This window comes from Monodelphis domestica, chromosome 3 (assembly GCF_027887165.1).
Source record: "Monodelphis domestica isolate mMonDom1 chromosome 3, mMonDom1.pri, whole genome shotgun sequence".
Classification (NCBI taxonomy): domain Eukaryota; kingdom Metazoa; phylum Chordata; class Mammalia; order Didelphimorphia; family Didelphidae; genus Monodelphis; species Monodelphis domestica.
In genome coordinates this window covers 214,050,700-214,073,224 of record NC_077229.1, presented here as the reverse complement: position 1 = coordinate 214,073,224, position 22,525 = coordinate 214,050,700, and the positions used below count along the sequence as shown (strand labels likewise).

At 38.0% G+C, this 22,525-nt stretch overlaps 1 protein-coding gene and 1 long non-coding RNA gene across 9 annotated transcripts in view; one reads left to right on the top strand and one right to left on the bottom strand.

The window, feature by feature from the left end:
• Window positions 1-2,451: 2,451 nt before the first annotated feature.
• Window positions 2,452-22,525, top strand: part of KIF13A (kinesin family member 13A) — a 231,933-nt gene continuing 211,859 nt past the window's right edge. For all 8 annotated transcript variants that reach the window (XM_007487901.3, XM_056823484.1, XM_007487900.3 and 5 more), the window contains exons 1-2: window positions 2,452-2,553; window positions 3,030-3,120. In XM_007487901.3, the coding sequence (XP_007487963.2) occupies window positions 2,499-2,553; window positions 3,030-3,120 (146 nt within the window). In that variant the 5' untranslated portion in view covers window positions 2,452-2,498. The remainder of the gene's footprint in view (window positions 2,554-3,029; window positions 3,121-22,525) is intronic.
• The window catches only part of LOC103104931 (uncharacterized), an 80,679-nt gene continuing 66,152 nt past the window's right edge, over window positions 7,999-22,525 (bottom strand). The window contains exon 3 of the long non-coding RNA XR_008917622.1: window positions 7,999-16,129. This is a non-coding gene — a long non-coding RNA (uncharacterized LOC103104931). The remainder of the gene's footprint in view (window positions 16,130-22,525) is intronic.

Sequence of the window (22,525 nt, the reverse complement as noted above, 5' to 3'; positions counted from 1 at the left end):
TTCTGGAGGTACTAGCCTCTAGAGAGGCCCCTCATCTTGGAGGAGGCCTCCTGGGTAGAACTCTTGTTTAATTGACCTCTGGGCCCCCTGTCTCTTGTTTCCCTACTTTTGCTTTTTTTTCCTTTTGTAAATAAACTACCATAAAGTCATCCTGACTTGAGTAATATGATTTCAGTGACCACATTATATATTTAGTAGAAACTTTAATTTTTAACTCTTACAGTGGATACTATCTCCATAGTTCCAGATCAACAAACTGTTCAAAATTTAAGAGTCCCAGTTGCCTACAGATGCTAAAATATTCAATGCCACTAATTTTTTGCATCTCTGATCCAGTTAAAAGCTATGATAGGGAGTATGGGAAAGTTTTTTGCTTATGCAGGTTAATTATGAAGTAGTATTTTAGAAAGATTTAACTGGAAGTGAAGAATAGAAGGAATTGGGGGAAAGAAGGGAGGCAATGAAGTAAAATCTGAGATTTCAGTGGATCAAGATTCAAAACAATTTCATGGCAGATGCAAAAAAGAAGGGATATATGTGTCAAAGGAAGGCCAGACAGGACTGGGTTTTGATTAGATAACTGGGAAATTAAGGAGAAAATCAGAACCTCTTGAATTTTTCTATTGCTTAAGATTAAATCATGTAACCTGGCCTATTCTTGTTACTTTACCTTTTTTTTTTAATTTGTTTCATGGATTTACATTTTATTTCTCCAACTACATTATAATGCTCTCTAGTTGTGGAGGGGATTAGTTGGTGAATAGGAGGAATGATGACATTTGTATTGAAAATCAGGGAAAGTTACCAGAATCAGTAACATATCACTTGAGTATAGGAACTCAGCAGAGATCTAGCGTTCAAACCCAGCTTCTAACATACTAGCTATGTGATTGAGTAAACCAACTTTCAGGATGCCCAGACAATTGAGATTCATAAATATGGAGTTGTGAGGTTAGTATACATATTAGGAATTCCCTGTTCACCATAGGTCCAGAGGTAGCCAGATGGCTCAGTGGATAGAGCACTAGGCCAAGAATTAGGAAGACTTGAGGCCACAGTGACTAGCTTTTTCACCCTGGGTAAGTGACTTAACCTTTGCCTTAATCTACTAGAAAAAGAAATTGCAAACTACTTGAGTATTTTAGAAAACTCCACAAACTGTATTGCAGTATTGGCATGCTTGTCAATGGCTCTGACATAACTGAAGGACAAAAAAAATTCATTACAGACCAAAGTAGAAAGACTTAAATCTGTGATTGTCTGTAATCTGTAACTGGAGGTACTGTCATCAGTGAGAATTCCCCATTCATCAGAGGTCCACAGGACCAAAACGAAAAGAAAGGTTTTTAAATCTGCAACTGTGGAGTAGCATCCACCTTGGGAGTTTCCTGTTGGTCACAGGTCTACAAGAAGGAAGGAGGGAAGGAAGAAAGGAAGAAAGTAAGGAAGGAATTGCTATTGTGGAGGTAGTGTTCCTATTGGGAGTTCCCTATTCATATGAGAGAGATGATCAGGGAGAAAGAGGGAGATGCAGGCCGCGACACGGATTCAGGAAGGCAGGAGGGAGGGCATAGCAAGCAAGTGCTTTTCTGTTTGCATAGCATTTAGCCTCGTGAATGAGACCAGCCCACCGCGGGGGTAGTGTCAGAAACCCTCCAGTTTGGTAAAGGGTTTTTGGGCCTGGGATGAAAGCAGGCGTAAAGCAGCGAAGGATAGAGTTTCGCTATTCCGGGTGGGATCCCTCAAGCCAGTAACTCGGCGGGCGCCCACGCAGGTGTGGCCTGGGGCGGGGGCCTGAGGTCCGCCCCCCAAAGGAAACAATGCAGCCGCTCCGGAGTCCGGCTTTCCCCTCCCGCCCCGGCCAGCCCCCCGAGAGCTAACAGCCGCGGCCCGCCCCAGCGGCCCGCCCCGAGCCTCTTCGTGCCTTTCCGCTCCCCAGCCTGGGCAGCCCTGGGGCTCGGCGCTCCCCCCGCCCCCGCCGAGCGCTCCTCGGCCGTTTCCGGCTTTCTCCGAAGCAGCGAGGGCTGAGAGAGCGAAGCTCGGGAAACTGGGAGGCAGGAGCTGCTGCAGCAGCCGCTGCCGTCGCTGCCGCCGGGGTTGTGGGCGGAAGATGGCGGTCGGGATGGGGCCGCCGCCCGGGTTGCGGCGGGGAGCGCCCGCGCGGGGAGCTCAGTTATGCAAACGAGGCTAGAGAAGGGAGAGTTCAGGCACAGCAGCTACAGGCTCTCCGCCTCGCCCCCTCCCTCCTCCCTCCTCCCGCCCTCCTCTTGCTCCTCTCGGGCAGCGGTTCCTGGTGTCTTGCGCTTCCCCCGGGATGGACCTTCCGACGTTGCACCGCCCTTCGCTGCAGACGGCGCAGCGGCCGCGGCCGCGCACGGAGGTTTCCCCGCAAGGCGCCGTGTGAACGGGGCTGCCGCCCTCGGGGAGCAGCGGAGTCCGGGCGCTGGGCGCGTGCGGGGCTAGCTGGGGGAGGGGAGGGCAGGGGGGGCTTGGAAAACATGTCGGATACCAAGGTAAAAGTTGCTGTGAGAGTTCGGCCCATGAACAGGCGAGGTGAGTATCTTTGCTCCCCCCACCCTTCTCCTCCTCCTTCCTTGGCTGGGCGGGCTGGAGGGCAACTTTGGAAAGTGCTCGGGGTGGGGAGGTTTGCTGGCGGGCGGGCTGGGCTGGAGGGGTGGGAGGGGAAGAAGGAGGGAAGCCGGCGAGTGGAAGGGCAGAGAGGAGCAGAGAGTGGCCGCCGCTGAGTGCACAGCATCTCCAGTGCCTGGTGCTGTCCCCCCATTCACGGACTATACTCTCCTCTGAGCCCCTGCCCCAAGCCATGCCTGGAGCTGCTGCCAGGTCAACCTCCCGCCCTCCCTAGGGTCACTTCACAAGAGGGTGCCAAGCCCCGCTGAGGAGCTCTGGTGGAGGGGGGTGCAGCATGCCCTATGCTAGGGGCATCCGTCGCGGGTGCAGGGAGAGGCGGGCTTGGGTGATGGATGCCTAGACTTTGCAACATTCTTTTTTTCATTTTGCCCCCTTCCCAGAACTGGAACTGAATACAAAGTGCGTGGTGGAGATGGAGGGGAATCAGACTGTCCTGCACCCTCCCCCTTCTAACACCAAACAAGGAGAAAGGTAAAGCCAATAACTAGAAGGAAGGAGTAAGTACAACCGCTTAAGAGTTGTGCAAGTTTAAGCAGGAGAAAATGAACTGAATGTGTCCTATTGTTAGGACAGTTTCAAGTTTGTCACCACTAGCTCTTGTCTGAGGGCACTGGAAGTCCAAGTTCTCCTCCTCTTCCTCCTTCTTCCCAGCCCCCCAGTGCCCTCCTTTGGAGAGCTGCTGAACTAGGACAGATGACCTAGCAAAGGCAAGGACAAGTCTTAGATGGTGATCATTAATTTGACAGAACCATAGAGTCATGGCTTCAGAAGTACAGCTGGAAGCAACCTTAGAGATTATCTGAATCAACCTCTTTTTACAGTTGACGAAACGGAAACAGAGGTTGTGACTTGTCTAGGGTCACTCAGTTTCTTGGGGTTAGAACCAATTTTAGAATCCAAGTCTTGTGACTTCTGTGCTTTCCCTATCACAGTGTGCTGCCACTTGAAGAGGTCTGCTTTCGATATTGTAGGTTAAAATGTGAAATCATATTTTAAACAGTCTTGCCTAGTGCAGTCTGAAACCTGGACCACTTCATTTGGTGCTGAATTGGGGATAACCTGATTGTAATGTGTGGATTTTAATTTTGGGGAAAACAAAAGTTATTCTCAGACTATATAGACTCTAGAGAAATTGTTGAAGAGGGGCCCATATTTACTAGATTGAAGCATATTTGCATTTGAAAAGTAGTAACTGTTGGATCCTTATTAATTCTGAGCTGTTCTGTGAAACCAACAGTATGAGAAAATGCTCCTAAAATGATTTAAGAATCTGGCATTTATCTGGTAAGCCCCTGAAAAGAAAACTGTTGGCATTCTTCCAAAATACCATTACACTAGCCTATAAAAATAGAACAGAAAAAAGGAGTTTTCACAAAATTATTTCCTCCCAGAGAAAGGAGCAAAGAGTGACTTGGTATGTTTCTCCAAGTCACCTGTTGATTGACGGTTTTAGTGAATTTTTCTTCTCACAAAGATCTCAACTGAAGGGGAACTTGAATACAGTTAAGCCCCATAGCTTTATCACTAAAAGAAGCAGTCATTACTGCTCTCTAATTATGTGGTTCTCAGACATAGTTTTGTTTAGGTCTAGAAAAAATAAGTGAGGGAATAGACATTCCTGATTAGAGATTTTATACTATTTGTGTTTGTGCTGGCAAGTTGTTTGTTGTTTTCACTCATGAGCAGGCAGGTTTAAAAAAACTTCAAACACTTCTGGGCTAGCTGGGTTAATTTATGCTGCCAGAGATTATATTTTACAGTACCACCAAATCATCAAACTGACCCTGATCTTGTTAAGCTGAGTTTGCTTATATAACTACTATGATATACACAGCATTGATACTTTGCTTATATAACCCTTTTATATTAAGTTGATACTCTCTTTCTCTACCCTCTCCCTTGGTTGTACTTGTAGCAAAATAATGGAGGGTGGGGAGGGCCCCTTTCATTGTGGCAAAAAGTTACAGTCACTGAAATTCAAATATTTACCTTTTTAGTTGGGATATAAAATAAACACCCAAACGAAATCTGGTTGGTTACATTGCTTTGGAAAGTTATCCTGTTGAGTTCAATTCTTCTTAGTCCAGCTCCAGGTGTAGTATTTTTATTCCAGTCATGGTGCTGCTTCTGTTTGACTTGCTGACCTGACATCTGCTATATGTCACTCAACCAGAAAGAGATTGCTAGCAGAAGTTAATGTTTCATGAAATAAGTGTTATCATTTGCAGAACAAAGTAGATACAATTTTGTGGATTTTGGTCCCTTTCACTTAAGGGAACAATTATTACAGTTACCACTGGAGTTAGGATCTTTTTTTTTTTTTAATGTATGTATTGATTTCAGGATTCTTGTCTTTTCTTATGAGTAGTCTGTCAGCTGGCACTTAGTAAGTGGCTATTCTCATTCAAGCTCTAGTCTTATATTCAGTTGTTCCATAAATAAGAATGAAAAGCTGAAGTATGAAATCTCTCTTTGAGAGGCCTTTTTCTCTATGCCTGGGCACATTCAGTTTATAGACAAACCTGGTCTACTTGTAGATTAGGATTAATACCTCAGCAGGGATGAAGACATCAAATGCATTTTGGGTTCCATTGTGTAGCCTGGTTTTATATTTCTCTACATGAACATTTTAAAAATAGAAACAACTCACTTCTTTTACTATTGGCTGATTAGTTTCAATACTGTTCCATGTTATGAGGCCCATAATTCATTTCTATTTTTTTATTTCAGTCTTCCATTCTCCTGAGGGGAGAAAGAGACAATGACTGAAAAAGCAGTTTTTTTTTCCTACCTAGAAATGCTTCTGTTTTGAACCAGGAAGGGTTTTTAAACCAGTGATGGAAAATCTGCAAAATAGTAATTAATGTTTATTGAAAATGGCAAAAAGTCATTAATGCTGTCTTAATCAGAAGTTAGAAGTTCAGAACTAGAAGAAGGTGAAAGTTTGGGATCTTTTATGCAATGAAAACAGAAGCAAGATCATATGGATTTCCAAGAAAAGAAAGTGACAGCCTTGGCTTTCATAGTTTGTGTCCTTCTCCCACCCCCTTTCTTGTAATTAAAGTGAAAACTACATAGTGAGGACAAAATGGATCACAAGTTTCATTTTGCTTTGTAGCTCCTACATGTAGTGATAAAAACTGTATAATCATAAAATTATTCTTTAGGAGGAAGCTCTTTTTAAATTAATTCTAAGGTATGCCTACCATTTAGTCATGATAGCATAGGTGGATTTATTTTGTGGGGATAATGGGATATATGTGGAGTATGTCATTTTGGGGGCAAAAGCTGAATGAGGTGGAATCCTTAGCTTACCTAATGACTACAGAGGTTATCTTAAGAGTTTAAGGCTTAATATGTCTGACATTTTACAACTTGTATTTTTGAAGTATTACTTTAAAAGATAACATCTTTTTCTAGAAGTTTTTTTTTCTTTTTTTCTTGGAGTGGCCCAAATGGAGGTATTAATGGAAGGCAGAATTACAAAACATGATTTGGCAGCTTTGTGAGGAAGTGGGCTTTCCTTACAGAGAGGTTAAAAGGTTGGCAATTTGAATTCCATCCCCTTTAGCTATACAATACCTTCTTTTGATTAGTCTATGCTGACATTGGGATATAATGCCTATGAATTAGTCAAAATATAAACCTAACATTACATAATTTAAAATTTTTAAGTATGATTTGAGCTCTTATTAGGTCAGAATTAGTGCTTTTTCCTCTCTATCCTGTAAGGTATAGAATACATTTTCCATGGAAAATAAAAAAGAAAGCAAAAAACAAGTCAATTCTCACTTGTTGATTAGCCATAACAAATTTTGTCAGGAAGTCAATTTCACTCTTTCATTCAAGATGCTTGTGGGATAGTGCTTTATGACCCATAGTCCAAGCAAACATGCTTTAGGAATACTGGCAGATTTTATTAACTTTAGCCATTATGATATTGTTCCTCTCTGGTCCCAATAATGTGAAGTTGATTCAGGTAGTAAAGAGAATTCCACTCCCTCATATCTAGACTGCCCTCTTGTCTTTATTGATGATTGACATCAAGTAGTGAGTTTTAAAAGCAATACCATACAGTGTTTTACTTAACCACTATAATTTTACCTTATTTGGTGATGAGAAAATTTATTGCAAATTAATGAATTGATATAATCTGTTAATAACAAAAATAGGCCAAAATATAGTCACTAATTACAAAGTAGTAGTTATGCTTCTTAATTGTCATCCATGGATAGATATTTTTTTAAAGGGTATTTCTCTAACTTTTTGTGGTTGCAGGGAATTCTTAGTGGCTTCATGAGGATTTGTGGTTCCTTACAGCTGCCTTATATATTTTGACCATGTATATAGCTAGCTATAGTAGTGAACCTGTGGATGTGCCTGCCATTGCCTCAGTACAGAGTTTACCAGAGTTTGTTACTAGAAAGCCAGAGGGATACAGGGCCAGACTGCTCCCCTCCCCATCTCCAAGTGTGCCTGAGGACATTACCTGCCTCTCTAAAAGGTTCGCCATCACTGATATATACCACTTCCTTTCCCCCCCCCCCCCTCCACAATATGAAGATACACTTTACTAAACACATCCTATGATTAATGTTTCCTTTCACCTAGTTGCCTGGTGGGTTCATTACTTCATGAAATTATTTAACAAGTCTGGGTTTCTGGTTTACATTTGGAAGACGTAATTTCTAGAAATGTTTCTGTAATGGGAAAGAATATTCACTTACTCCAAAATTGTGATACTTTTTATATTCCATAGCTATTGTCCTTTCAAGTTAGAATTAGAAATTACTGCTTTATTGATAGTTTTGGTTTCTCTATTAATGATTAGCTTAATTATTGCAAGGTTAATTCAGCCATTTTTTATACTTAAAAGTATATTGGCATTTATTGTACGCTTGTTGACATATCTGCTTTCTCATTTACTTCCTACATAGCCTTCAGGGAAATAATTTGAAATCCAGACATCCAAAAACATAGATCAGTTTTTAGGAAAGTTTTGAGAATAGGTTTACTTGGGTTTGACAACAGCAGCAGGTCGATGAGATTGTTCTGTCTTAGAACTTCCTATCATTTTGGGGAAGTTTGTTTTTGCAAAAGTTGTTCGGAATGGGAGGAAAATGAGTAGTTCAGAGTGTATGACTTTTATTAGAAATTTGGAACATAAGTTCTTCCATTCTGTTTGCATCTGTGTTAGAGGGAGGAATTGAGCCATAGGGTAGAATGGGGAAATTGGCCAGGTTCGTGTGGTTTCCTTATTTTATTTGAAGTGAATTCCCAACAAAGCAGGCACACTTGTATTTAAATATAAGGTAAAAAAAAAAAGTCTGAAATTGAAAGAGTTCTGAATTTTAGATTATCCATAGCTTCTGATTTATTCACAACTGTTTATCTCCATTAGTACAAATAATTAAGTATTGACTGTAGAAGGTATTCCCTTTCTGCTTGTGGAATTTGACTTTGCTTTTTTTCCTTCAACATGGTGCTTATAACAATATAAAGACTTTTTCATATTGGCCATTGGCTAAGATATTCTACATTTGAATGTCCATAACTGGATTTTATGGCCCTATTTGGAATCTGTCAGACTAAGACACTTTGTAGCTTTCCTGTACAAGCAGAAAATAATGAAGGTATAGTGTCAGTAAAGATATCTTGGGACTTCATCCCATTTTGGATGAGTTTTTTCCCTGAAAATTCTTTAGTATGGGAGAACTGCCAGGAGTTTCTAGATGAAGAATTTTCTTGTAAGTAATTTTCATAGAAGTTTGATTAATGCCAAGGATAATATAACTTGGATTTTTTACTTTGGATGCTCTTTAATAAAATGTAAATTACATTTTTGAATGAAATTGAATAATTTTTTAAACTTCGGAATAGTTAAGTAATAATTAACTGTGAGAACTTTCAGAGGGAAAGGCTTAATTTAGCTTGCTGTGGGCAATTCCTAAGGGATTGTGATGGTCTAGATTAGAATTTGGAGCTATTAATTTTCCCATGACATATACATACTTGTTGAACAATTTAATATGGATTCAAATCTTAGCTCTGCCACTTACCATCAAATCTTAACCTATTGGAGCTTTTATTTACTCATATCTACCATAAAGGTAGTAGTGCTTACTAATTGCATACCTCCCAAAATTGCTGAGGATCAAATGTGATAATTCATGTCAAGAAAATTGCAAGCTAACCAAATCGGTCAATGTAAATTTATTGTTTTTCAGTTGTTTCTGATTTTTTGTGATCCCATTTGGGTTGTTTTTTTGGCAAAGATGCTGGTTAAGTGACTTACCCACAGTCATATAGCTAGTGTCAGAGGCTGGATTTGAACTCAAGTCTTTCTGACTCCATACCTAGCACTCTATCCACTGTGCCACCTAGCTACCCAAAGACATCACAGTCAAATGAGTTGTATGAATGCATCTGTGATTTCCATAGAATACCATGGAAAAAATCTTTGTATTAAAAAAACCTTCAAAAAATTCTTTTCGTTGGTCATATTTCAGTCATGTCCAACTCTTTGTGACTTAGTTTAGGGTTTTCTTGGCAGATACTGTCATTTCCTTTTCCAGCTCATTTTACAGATGGTGAAACTAAGGCAAATTGGGTTAAGTAACTTGCCTAGGGTCATACAACTAGGAAGTGTCTGAGGCCAGATTTGTACTCAGGAAGTTTAGTCTTGCAGACTCCTTGCCTGGAGCTCTGTCCACTGTACCACTTAGTTACTCCTTCAATGTATATACTATTATAATTCCTAGGGTTGTATATATTTGATGTTTTACATGATGTTTTGATTTTAAATAATAGTTTCATAGGTAGTGGAAACATTGAATGGTGGATAGAATGAATTTTTAAAAAGCATTTATTAAATGTTTACTCTTTTCAAACACAGCCCTAAGTACTGGGGATTCAAAGAGAAAAGCAAAACAGTATCTCCTTTTCACTATCTCCCATTCTAACAGACTATTGAAAGGAGGAATCAGTTGTAGGGCAGAAGGAAAGACAATGGTCATAAATATATATCTACAAAGTTGGTTGTAATATATCTTTAGTGTTGTTTTTATTAATAAAGTCATGTCTCTTTTTAGTGTTGCATTGTTTGACAGTACCAAAGACTTTGGTATCTAGAACTGTATTTTCTTGGTATTCAGTAGCTGTCATTGCTGAGGTGTGCTTACAGAGGCAATTGTTAGGTTGAACCTCCACAAGAATATCTTCCTTGAAAGATATCTGGGATGGGGCTGGACTGGAAAAAGAGCCAGTGATTCGGGGGAGGTCAAGGTTGAGGAGGGAATGGTACTGTGATTTCTCTGGGATCCTAGGCTTACCAGCATATAAGGTATAGTTGGTAGAACTGGTGTTTTCCTTTTCCTCAGGGGTTGCTTCTTTCAGTGATGGCTATAGGATATCTGGTTAAAAGCAGGGCTAGTGGTTGGGGTCCTTAGTTTCTTGAGTACAGGCCTATTTCCATTAGTATCTGAGAGGAGGTGGTGGTGGTTTAGTTCATCCGGTACATGCCATCCCCCCCTAGCTGTTTCTTTCTGCTTCAGATAGACTGATTTGCCTGCTTCGTTGATGGCAGTTAGTCAGCCATTGGTGTTGATGATGGCTAGGATGTCAAACTTCTTTTCCACAAGCGTCATTTTCCTAAATGGTGATTTTGGGGACAAGGGTGCTGAACTTGAGTCAGAAAGAAGTGGTTTACTCTGGGTAAATCAGTTAACTTCTATTGCCTTAAGGATTTCTTCAGAAATAATTTAAAAGGTTCTATACAGGTTCCAATCTATCAGTAGGAGTTTCTCACATTGATAAAATTATAGCATAGCTCTTTATATGAAAACTTAGATTTTAGATATCATCTAATACAACCCCATTATTTTACATATAAGTAAATTGAGTTCCAGTTAGGGGAAGTTATTTTCCTAGTGTTACATAGCTAGTGGTTGAACTGGATTTCAAATCCAAATTTCATTCTTGTTTAAATGCGTTTATGTGCTACCATGAGCTAGATAGAACTAGGTGGGAGTTAAGCATTCAGTAAGTTGGTTGATTAGGTGACCTTTTTTTAAACCGAGTTTTCCTTGTAGATCCATCGGCACAATTGAATACCCTCACTTTGTTTTTATTAATGCTTTTATTTTTACATTGCTTTAATTTCCTAGCATATCCTTTCTTTACCTTTTCCTCATTTAGAGAGCCATCCCTTATAATAAATCAGAGGAGAAGAGAGAGGAAAGTAATTGAACAAAACCAGCCAACTTGTTTGCCAGGTCTAGTGTAAAGTTGAATAATATAAACCACAATATATCAAATGAATATTGGGAATTTTTAGATTAAGGTATAAAATGAGATAGGGTTGTGATTCAACTGGAGAATAAGGAGGTAACATTTTAGTTGCTGAAATACTTTGCATTTTGATTTACCTTTTGTTAATACATTTAGAGAGATGGGGATAAGTTACTGCAAGGGTATCTCTTGTTTTCTTGAAGTAACTGGTTCTTAAGACTGAAAGCACAAGGAGCCTTTGAGTGAAACTGGGCAGATGTGTGAAACTTCCAAATCTCTGAAGGGATTGTCAGTCAAACAAAGAATCTAGGATGCAGTCATTTTAAATATTGCCTGTCTTAAATAGTGAATGAAAGAATAGCAGGACAGCAACTGTTTCCTGACCCTTTAGAAAATAATCAGGGTGATCTGATTTTGACCTCCTTTCAGTTAGATTTCCTGTTGTACAGTGCTATTCTTTTTGTGAACTAGAGATTAACAACTAACCCCAAACCTAATCCTTATAGTACAACTGATTTATGAAATAAATATGAATATTTGACAATAGAGAAATGACATTTCCAGCACAAGTCTTTGTTTGGAAATTTGTTTCCTGTCTGAAATGTGACCATATAAAATGTTTATTCTCCCTAAACTCTTTCTACCTTCAGTTAAAAGTATGTATTTGGGATTCACCATGTTTGCTGCTGGGGTTTGCTCCATGCAAGACCTCTAGTGGTGTCCTTTAAATATTAGGAAACAAAATCAAAGTACAGAAATCCCCAGTAGTGTTTATTTGCCCTGCCCAACCCAGCCTTGCCAACTCTGGTGTGTAGGTGGGTGAATTCTGTAACTGAAAGGAGGAGCCTGTTTGTAATTCCCTCCAGAGGAAGAAGATTGGAGACTTTAAGTCAGGGAACAGGAAGGAAGCCTTTGAGGAAAGGGAAGCATATCTTTTGCTCTTGGCTCTTTGTGTTGTCTTGAGGAGACACTCCCTAATTTAGAACCCTGCCCTAAATGACCGCATATTCATGTAGTTCACATTCAGAGAGCCTCAGATGGAAAATCAGGAAGACCAAATGCCATTGAACTATCTGAAAATGCCATTTCCAAGTTCAGTTCAGATGCAATTTATCTCAAATCATAGAAGCATCACAAACAATAAACCCACAAGTAGTTTGTTGAATAGATTAACAAGCTTTTAGATGTACTTAACTTCTGTGGTTAACTGTTACAAGTTCTCAGAATTGATACTTATTGTGTTTACCTACTTATTATCCCAGTTACACTGAAAGCATGTTAGGGCTTACATTACAGGGATACTTACAGTAGTATGTTTGTTTTCTCAGTTATGTGGCAAATTTTTGGGGTAATGATATAAGTATAATATTTTTATTTGTTTGGGTACATTCTTTTCTCTCTTTAGTTGCTTTTCTTTTTTTGTCACTAATTACATTTTAGTATTATGAAAAATTTAACAGATAGTGGTTACCTTAAAATGGTGGGGGGAAACCTTGAAAACTTCTTGAAATTTAAATGACATATTTGTGTAGAATAGAGCCATAGATTGTGAGACAGGGCAGGCAAGTTGTGGAAAGTTGTGATGTGATGAGATTAAGATTCATTGCTGGGAAAATTCAATAAAATAGTCTGCATCAACTGATTGACAAATTTATTAACTATTATCTAATGATGAAATAGTTGGTTTGAGTCATTTAGCTGTGTGGCCTTGAAAGAGTCACTTTTTCCTCTTTGGTCCACAGTTTCCTTCTCTGTAAAATAAGGATGGTGGTAGAATAGCATCTTTAAGGTCATCCATTCTAATCATAACAACTTTTAAAACTGTTATAAAACTCAATAGCATCATCAAAAAGTTATGGCTTAGGGCAATTAGTTGGGTCAATGGATCTTTTAAGTGCTAATTAGTGATATGATAAATTGCTTTGCCTTGTAAGAGAAGGCTGTTGTGTTAGTAGTCTTGGTCCAAGATGATAGAAGACTGGACTAGAGCTATGCTGTTAGTGGAAAGCTAACATCAGAAATGTTGTGGAGGTAGAATTGACAAGACTTTGTGTCAAGGAAGTTTTATCCCCTCCCTCTCCTGAGGAGCTTTACCTGTTTATCAAACATTCCTGACATACCACAGTTGATGGTTGAAGCACAGGTCAAGGTGCTGTGCTTCAATAAAGGTCAAGGTTTGGGGCTTCTTAGGGGGAGAATCAAGAGGGAATTGGGGAAGAATAGAGAAGAGACCAAAGAAGGGAGGTCAGGAACAGAGCAGGCAGGTGAGGAAGGGAAGGAGGAAAGAGGCATGCAGGCTAGGCACCACAGGGTCAGGTTACTTAGGGGAATAATTGTCTACCCTTTCCAATAAACTTTATAAAATATATATCTGGGTAGAAATATTATTCCAATTCTTACAGCTTGAAAACTTTTTGGATATGTGGAGTGAATGAAAGAAAAGAGTTTAAGGAGGACTTTGAGGCTGTGAACCTAGGCAACTGGGAAGATGATGGTTCTTTGATTATAGTAGAAAATTTGGGAGGGAAGTTGTTGAATTCCTTTTTGGACATGCTTTTTTGCTGACTATGGGATATTGAGGTGGAAATACCAAGCAGAGATTTGGCAAACTTCAAAATTAATCAATGAAAAAATATTTGAGACCATGTCTAACAGTTTAGATACTAGAGGCATCAAAGAATATGAGATGATGTAGCTTAGCCACAGGATGGTTACAGTGTAGTTGAGGAAATGTATCCAGAAATCAATAAATAGGCCTGACATGTTCTAATATTTTTCCCTGCAAATGTGCTCTTAAGACATTTCATATTACATCCATGAATAGATCTTCAAGTCGTTTAATGCTTTGTACTTCTTGATTACTAATCTTCCTGTGCTAAGGACAACTCTTTAAGACTAAGATGTGCAAGAGTTATTCATTTGCATTGGGAGACTGAGTTTCTTTTTCCAAAACTTGCTCCATACCATGAAGTGATGGGTCTAGACCCTCACTCCCTCTAAAAAGGAAAAAGTTGGAAGTGCTTGTGGTGATGTTTTCGTAATCTATTGAGTTAAATTTTAAATCCAATGTGACCTGGCAGTTTGCCTCTGAATTCCCACTGTAGTGTAATTTATGGAGTGTTTCATTCCAAATTAATGAGCAAATCACTATTTTATAAGCTCACACAGATTAAAATGTTATGACTACGAATCACTATTAGTGGTTGTGTTTTATGACAATTACAGAAAAACATGGTTATGGTAAAGACTAGATGCTATTCATGCAATGATAGTTTTGAGATTGAATCTAATTTATAAGTAGCTAGTCTTCATTTCATTTTTTAAAAAAGAGCTTAAGTTGTTGCTTGAAAGTTTAAGGATCTTTTCCTTTTTTGGAGGGGGAGCTTCTTTATAAGTGGTTTTATTTTGTTGAAAAAAGATACTTTTCCCAAACCAACCTTTGTTTTATCATTGTTAAAATGAATCAATTGTTAAAGTGAATCAGGTGATCTCTAAGATCCCTATCTTTACTATTAGGGAGTACTCTGTTACTTTCTTTGCCATTCTGTCTGTCACTGTCACTTTGTATCCCTGTGCATGTTTCTGGGTCTCTGCATCTTTTATTTGACTCTCTCCTTCTCCTGCCTTCTGCTGTTGCCCTGTATGTCTAAATTTTGATCAGAACCCTAAGAACAGTTGACTTCACAGTTGTACAATCCTGAGAATGGTTATTTGGGAAAGCCCTGATATCTATAGAGATTTCAGAAGTTGGACCTTAGTTTTAGATGCAGTCTAGCTGAATGGGCCTAAACTTTTTTTTTAAAAACCTTACCTTCTGTCTTGGAATTGATATAAATATATATAAATAAATATATATGTATATAAATAAATATAAATATCAATTCCAAGGTAGAAGAGTAGTAAGGGCTAGGCCAGTGATGGTGAACTCTTTAGCGATCCAGTCCCAAACCCTGCCCTCACCCCACTCCCTGGAGACCACAGGCCGTGCCCCTTCCCCTTTCCTCAAATACTTACTAGATATCTAAACTAATATGAGGTCCCTTAATTTCACAGACTCTCAATTTCCTTATCTATAGAAGAAGATATTTGAATTATTTAACTCACTGAGATGTAAACTCAATATGCTTTTATAAATGGGCATTGTTTTTGTTTTGGTATCAGTTTTGCCAGTGAGTGACTGAATGATCTTGTCTATGTCATAGACCTTCTAGGTTCCAGTTTCTAAATTTTCAGGGTGGAAGGTAGTTAAGAGTTAGAGTAGAGAAGGTTCCTCCTACGTAAAAAATTCTATTTAAAGAATCATACTAGGATACATTGGCAGATCTATTATTTTATCATCATGTATACTTTTTCACTAATGTAGCTTGCAGTTCATTTGGATTTCATTAGTTGCCATTGCAAAAAATTCATTTGGTGACCACCGTTTTACCAACAAAACTCTAAAAATTTATCTAGATTGTTTCTCAGAAGGTGGACATGTAGTGTGCCATTGGGCTTAAACTTGAAATGTTTCCAGTTTGATCATTTTTGCAAATTTTCAAGAATTTGGACTCTTATCGGCAGTCTAAGAGAACCCGGTATCATTTCCGTGTTGTAATGAGGAGTCTTAGTAGGATTTTAATAGAAGATTCACTTAGAGCCTGTGTGACCTTAGGCAAGTAATTTAATCCCTCAGAGTCTCAGTTTTTTCATTAGAATAATGAAGAAATTGAATTAAGTGGTCTCTGATCTATGTGCATATATACATAGACTTGTATACATAAATCACACACATATATGCCTTTCTCTAAATTTGTGTATGTTTCTTCTAAACATATTTGTATAAATTCACCCATGTAGACAATCAAATAGATTTTTACCTATTTTTTCATGGTAACTTGACTATATTCCTTTTTTTCTTGTTATGACCACATCATTGGCTCTTCCCCATTTTCTTACCTCATTTGCTGCTGCTTCTTACCTTATCATTGGTGGCAGAAAAAAACAGACAAACATGAATGTGAAGGGAATAGTGACTACCAACAGCAGCAAATGTGGACATAAAATAATTGTAGGAGGGGAGTAGGGTCAGATCTGGAATCTGTGATTGAGGGGAGATCTTTGGAAGATGAGGAAATAAATGTGCCCAGGATAACAGGATAGTTCCAGGAATGGTTTGTCTTCTGGCCCATGGCAAAATGTTCTTGAAGATCTGCAAATCCAGAGAGGGAAATGAATTACCCTATGTAGAAAATCACTTGTAGAAGCCATTGTTCTTAAAACATATAGTACATTTCAAACTATTCAGATAATGTGAAAATTGATTGATGTGGTAAGGAGATGGCACTCCTCTGCTCAGTCCAATACACTATTTTTTTAAAACCCTTATCTTCCACATTAGAATCAATACTATGCATTGGTTCTGAGGTAGAAGAGCAATCCTAATGGGGATTAAGCGACTTGCCTAGGGTCACACAAGCTAGGAAGTGTCTGAGGCAAGATTTGAACCTAGAACCTCTCTTCTCTAGGCCTGCTGCCCCACAATACTTATTAATCTACAAGTCAGCATGTTTGAATGTATCAGTTTAGATCTTTTCAAATAAGAAAGCATAGGTATCTCTACTTAGAATTTTTGAGGGAGAGAGAAGTCTAAAAATGAAGTTAAATTAAAACTGGTGTATCACATGCTAAAGCAAAATGCCTGCTTGAATTTTCAGTCATTCTCCTAGCCACAGAACTGAAAGCTGTCTTAGAGACCTTTTAGTTCACTTCTTCAAAATATGGGTCAAGCTTCTTTAAACACTTGGTTTTTCTTTAGACTTGGCTACCAGAAGTTAAAGACTTAGAGTTTCTTCTCCTTTACTGACTGCTGATTTGTTCATTATTTCCAGGGACTTTAGTCAAGAAAGATTCTTTCCTGGGCCATATCAACCTTTCTGTTCTGAATCAATAGTCCAAGGATTTTATTTTCTCTTTGGCATTAATCTAGGAACCTTTGATCCACAGGCTTTCATTTTTCATTACTTTTTGTATCCTTCCTATTTCATTGCTTACTTTGTATACTCCAGCATACATGATCAAATACTACCTATTAAGTTTAGATCTCTCTGATTCTGCCCAAAACTATGGGAGGGGATAGAACTACTGCATACATTTAAAGTGTATCACATCAGCTGAAAGATAGGTTATAACAATTATCTCTTTTATTACTTCCCCTCCCAAAATTAAAGAATGTCATAGATTCCCCCAATTTCTGTGTGGTCCTTTAGGGTACAGCCTTTTAGAAATATCGTACCTATTCTTAATTCCAGTCTGGTCTGTTACCTCTGTTGTTGTGGCAGATACCTACTGCCTTGAGTTGAAAGAAAAAGGTAAGTTGTAAAAGGCCAGATGGTTTCATGCTGAATAGCAGTAATGTTTTCTCTGGGGTGTGCTGTTGTGGATCTGTCAGCAGAATGCACTCTTACCACCTGTAGGTAATTTTCTATAGTATTAGGTAAGTAGATACCATGAATGAGGCCTGTTGGACATTTTACATTATATTTTGAATGCATTTAGCAGAATCCATACTTGAAATCATATTTTACTGAATCTTTGGGTATAGCAAGAAATGTATTTAAAATATTCTTGTTTCATGTGGGTATTTCTGGTTGAACTGAAGCCTGGTGAGTCTCAAGAAGCATTTTTCCTGCTTCCTTCTTCCAAGTAGTAGAGGTAATTGCATTTTGCTTTGTGAATGAAGGTAGATTTTAAAGAACTAGAATGGTGGAACTTGAGAGAATCCAGCATATTCTAAATTGGTTAGGGGTGGGATTCCCCTTTCTTCATCTAAAATGCTTTTGTATCTAAAACAATAAATATTCAGACTACAGCTCTGGAGCTGCTCCTCAAGAATCCTTATTTCTGCAGTAGAATGTTACAATAATACAGAGAGCATACAGACATCATCTAACTTTTGACCAATGGCAGTTGCAAATATGGCTCCATTTACAGTATTGTAAATATTACTGCTATAAACATACATTAAGCTATTTTCAGTTTTCTTGAAATTTTTGGCTCATTGGCTTTCAGTGAGAAGATAGCTTTTTTAAAAGACTGGATCTGCATATAATTTCAGTGATGCGGGAAGCTCTGAATCAGGAAATTTCTTTTTAATAATGCAACTTTAAAAAACCCCCTCTTACTTTCTGTTGTAGTAATAACTCTTAAGACAGAAAGGTAAAAGCTAGGCAAAGGGGGTTAAGTGACTTGCCCTGGGTCACATAGCTAGGAATTATGAGATTGTATTTTAATGCAGGTCCTTCTTATTCCAGGCCTGGTGCTCTATCCACTGTGCTACCTAGCTGCCCCAATAATGTAATTTGTAACCTTAAGCAACCAGATGATTAGAGAGCTAGGCCTGAAATCAGGAAAACCTGAATTAAAATCTGACCTCAGGCATTTATTAGCTATATGACTGGACAAGTCCCTTAACCTATATCAAATGGGGATAATGTTAGCACTTACCTCCTAAGGTTATTGTGAGGATCAAATGGGGTACAATTTAGAGTTTAATGCAGTTTCTGTCAGGCAAGGAGGTGCTTAATAAATGCTTGATCCCTCCCTCCCAGTTCTCACTCTTTCCTCCTTCCTTCTTTCTCTACTTCCATTCTCCCTTCCTTGCTTCCAAACTTACAAGAGGGCACTAAGAGGTTGAATGATTTGCCCACAACCTGGCATGTCTGAGGTGGAACTTGAACCCAAGTGTCTTTGACACTGATGCTGGTTTTTTACCTATATGGAATGCAGTGTATCCAGTATACCCAAAGTACCAGTGGGTCCCAGAACCTCAGTCACAGGAAACAAATAAGTATTGATATGCAATGCTTTATAATGCTCCAGGGAGGAATCCTTGTGGTATCTTAGATCATCTGAATCCAAACCATAGGATCAATTATTTTTTCTTTGTGGCCAAACCACGTACCCACATCTGACTGCAGTGTTGGCAAGATCACTTACAATGTGTATTTCTGACTCTCTTAATGGTTTTGGTTCCTCTAAAGAGTTGTCTAAAACCGCTTGTCTTTTGAGGGTATTTAAAGGGGTTTTAGCACTACTATTTGATATTTCTGTCACTGTGGTATGATGGCTTGCCTTCATTAATTTACAGACCTGGCACATAGTAGGTGCTTATTAAATACTTGTTAGTTTATTATTGGGTGTATCTTGTAAAGCTTGATTAGTTTGTCCACAAAGTCACTTGGAAGGACATTTTATATTTTAAAGGTACCATTTTATCCCATTCTAATCCACAAGTTTATGCTGTCTCAGTGTTGGTATAATTTATTTTTTAGGAACTCACAACTTAATTTCTACCCCACTTCTCAAAGCTGAAGGTTTTACTTATTTAAAGGAAATGAGAAACACATATTTCTCTTCTTGAAAACTTAACTAAACAATTAATTAAGTTTGTGAAAATATATACACCCAATGTGTTCCTTAGGCAATAATGCATGTAAAAATGGAGACTGTTAAGACTGTCTGAGCAAAAGGTCAGTCTCATAATTTTGCCTGGCAAGCAAACTTATTCTTGGAAATTCATCTACTAGAGTTTTTCTCTTCCCTGTCCCTTCTGTTTTCTCACCTTCATCTTGTAGATAATAAGTCCTCTTGAAAAAGTGCTAAGTACTGCTGAAAACAAAATAAACCTACACTAAGGAAATGTTAGGTCTTATTTGAATGTGTTTGGAATTGTTACTTATCTCATGGCTTAAAAGCTGCAAGGGGACGTATGAGAAAGTCATAGGAAATCTTGATAATGTTAAACAATAACATGATTATTTAAAAAATAGAGAATTGTATTTCATAATAAAATGAAGTAAAATGACTATTTGGACAAAATTGACAAATAATTTAACTTCATAAGGATCAAGAATTGACTGAGAAGAGTTAGTTGGTTTACTGTGTGTGTTTTGAGTGGTTGTCTAGCTCTGTATTATGAACTAGGTAACATTTTTTTTCATCCATCTGGTTTTATGTATAACTGTTTTGTGAATAATTATAAGTTTCATTGAAGAAGTTTGGTAGTATTATAGGGCTTGATGCAATTAGTACAATGTCTTCTGTTCATCTCCTTGTGTGCTAATTGGTATAACTAATTGATGTATCCTTCCCATTGATAAGGAAGCTTTATGTTTGGATTTTGTGTACTTTGTATTCTTTGTGAAATTTGTGAACACCTTCATATAGATATGTGTGTGTATGTGATGCTTATTTAATTATTTTTTAACATTTTAATTCTTCACTTGATGTTAATACTTAGTGGGTCATTGAACTAAGTTTTCTCTGTATTTGGATCTGTCAGATTATTTTATATAATTTCAACATGTGGGGAGCCATCTTGTTTGAGGAGAGACTTTAAAGCTGCATTTCATTCTACTCAGTTAAATGCTGTAAAACCTACAAACGAAAACACAAAGGACTTTTAGAATCTTCACACCCTTCAGTCAGTTATATGACTGTAAAGGTATCTTCTGTACAAACTTGCATGTAAAAGCTTGCCTGCCCATCTCATTCTTATAATGTCATCAAGTATACCTTTAGTGAGTGCAAGTACTCATTTATGTGTTTGAAAGTTTTATAGATGTAAAAAAGTATGCCTTTGAAAACAGTGTTTGCTGATATATTCTCATTTTCCTTTTTTTGGGGAAGAGGAGAAAGGGAACTGTGAGTTAAACTCACTCATTCTGCATATGAGGAAATTGAATCCAGATAACTGAAACTATTTTTCTAAGCTCTGCCATTTAGTAAGTATCAGAACTGGAACTTGAAACTAGGTCTTCTGTTTGTACACTCAATATTTTTTTCACTACACCATATTCCCTCCAATGTTTTAACAGATTTTATTTGTTTATTGAATAGAAAAGGGATGGCAATGTTTTTCAGTGCCCTGCGTACTATGTTAGTCAGTCAACTAGCTTTTATTAAACACCTACTATATCCCAGGGACTGTTTTAAGCATTGGAGTAACAAGAAAGGCAGAAAAAAAGTCCCTACTCTTAAGTAGCTCACAGTCTAGCAGGGGAGACAACTATAAACAAACAAAATATATACAGGATAAATAGAAATCTCAGATTAAGGAAGACTGGGAAAAGTTTCTTACAGAAGGTAGGACATCAACCCAAAATTGATGGAAGTGAATGAAGCTAAGAGGAGATGAGTATGTGTGTTCCAGGAATGAATAATAGCAAGTGAAAATATTTGAAGTTGGGAGACAGTGTGCCATGTTTGAGGAATAATAAGTAGGCAGTGTCACTGGATTGCTGAGTACGTGGAGGAGAGTTAGATGTGAGAACTGGGAAAGTAGGAAGGGGGCCAGACCATGAAGAAATTTGAATTTGAGGGTTTTTATTTGATTCTAGAGGTACTAAGGAGTCATATAGTTTATTGATTGGAGTAGGGGGTGAGATAGTCAAACTAGCAGTTGAGGATCAATTTGAAATGGAAGATGGAACAGATGTGAGATGATGAAGGTGTGCCTCTGGGTGTTGGAAATATCAGAGGAAAGAAGGGGATAAAATATATTAGAAGATAGAAATGACAGGGTTTAAGCACTGTTGGGTTAGGAGGAATGAGAGTGATAGAAATAATAAGAGGGAAGGGTACAGTTGGGGGAGGGCAACATTCTGTATAATTGCATGCCATGAATCAAAGATATTCCCTTCCCATCTCTTGCACTCTTTGTTGTCCCTCTTCCACTTTCATGGTGATAATGGATGGTGGAGATTAAAGGAGTGAGTTAGAAGGATGCAGAAACTACACAATTTAAACAATTCTCAGACCATCTACAAGTATTAATTTAATCATTGATATTATTAGAGTTCAATCTTTATCCAATGATCAACTTCTTGAAGTATTTATTATATTTATTGTTATAATCTTGTTATGAATGGAATAAAAGTCAATAGGATAAGATAGGCTTTCTATAGAAATAGTGATTAAAAAATTGATACGTTATTTCATCACAGACAAAAAGATACATCATTTCATTAGATAGTCATTTTGCTTTGCAGTGCTGCTCATAAGGTGACTTAGCAAACAGGCCTTCTTGGATTCAATTGCAGTTTACATACTAACATGCTACTGACTTTGAAGTAGAGAAATTTTATTAAGACTATAAGATAATCCTATGAATTGAATCAACATATGCTTTGATACTTGATGAATTCATTGTGAAGGTCATGGTGGTAGAGCATACAAAAAAGGTTGGAAAATTTGGTTTAGGATCAAACATTTAAACTCTTTCACTTATCAGTATGAGCAATAACTTTATCCAACATTTCCATAGGATCTAGGCTAGAAAACTCAAAATAATTTCCTCTCACTTATGGTGAGGGATGAGTGGGTGTGAGGTGGAAAGTGTGACTTTGTCAGAAAAACATCTTTTCAAACAAACCTGCATATATATATAGTTAGCCATTACTAGAAGAAAGCACAATATAAATAATAAAAGTCTATATGCTGTTATAGGAAAATTTGAACATGTGCCAAACTTCAAAACTACACATATATTAAATGTGCAAGTTCACACTAGATTAGCTGATAAAAGGATGATAAAGAGAAATGAGTT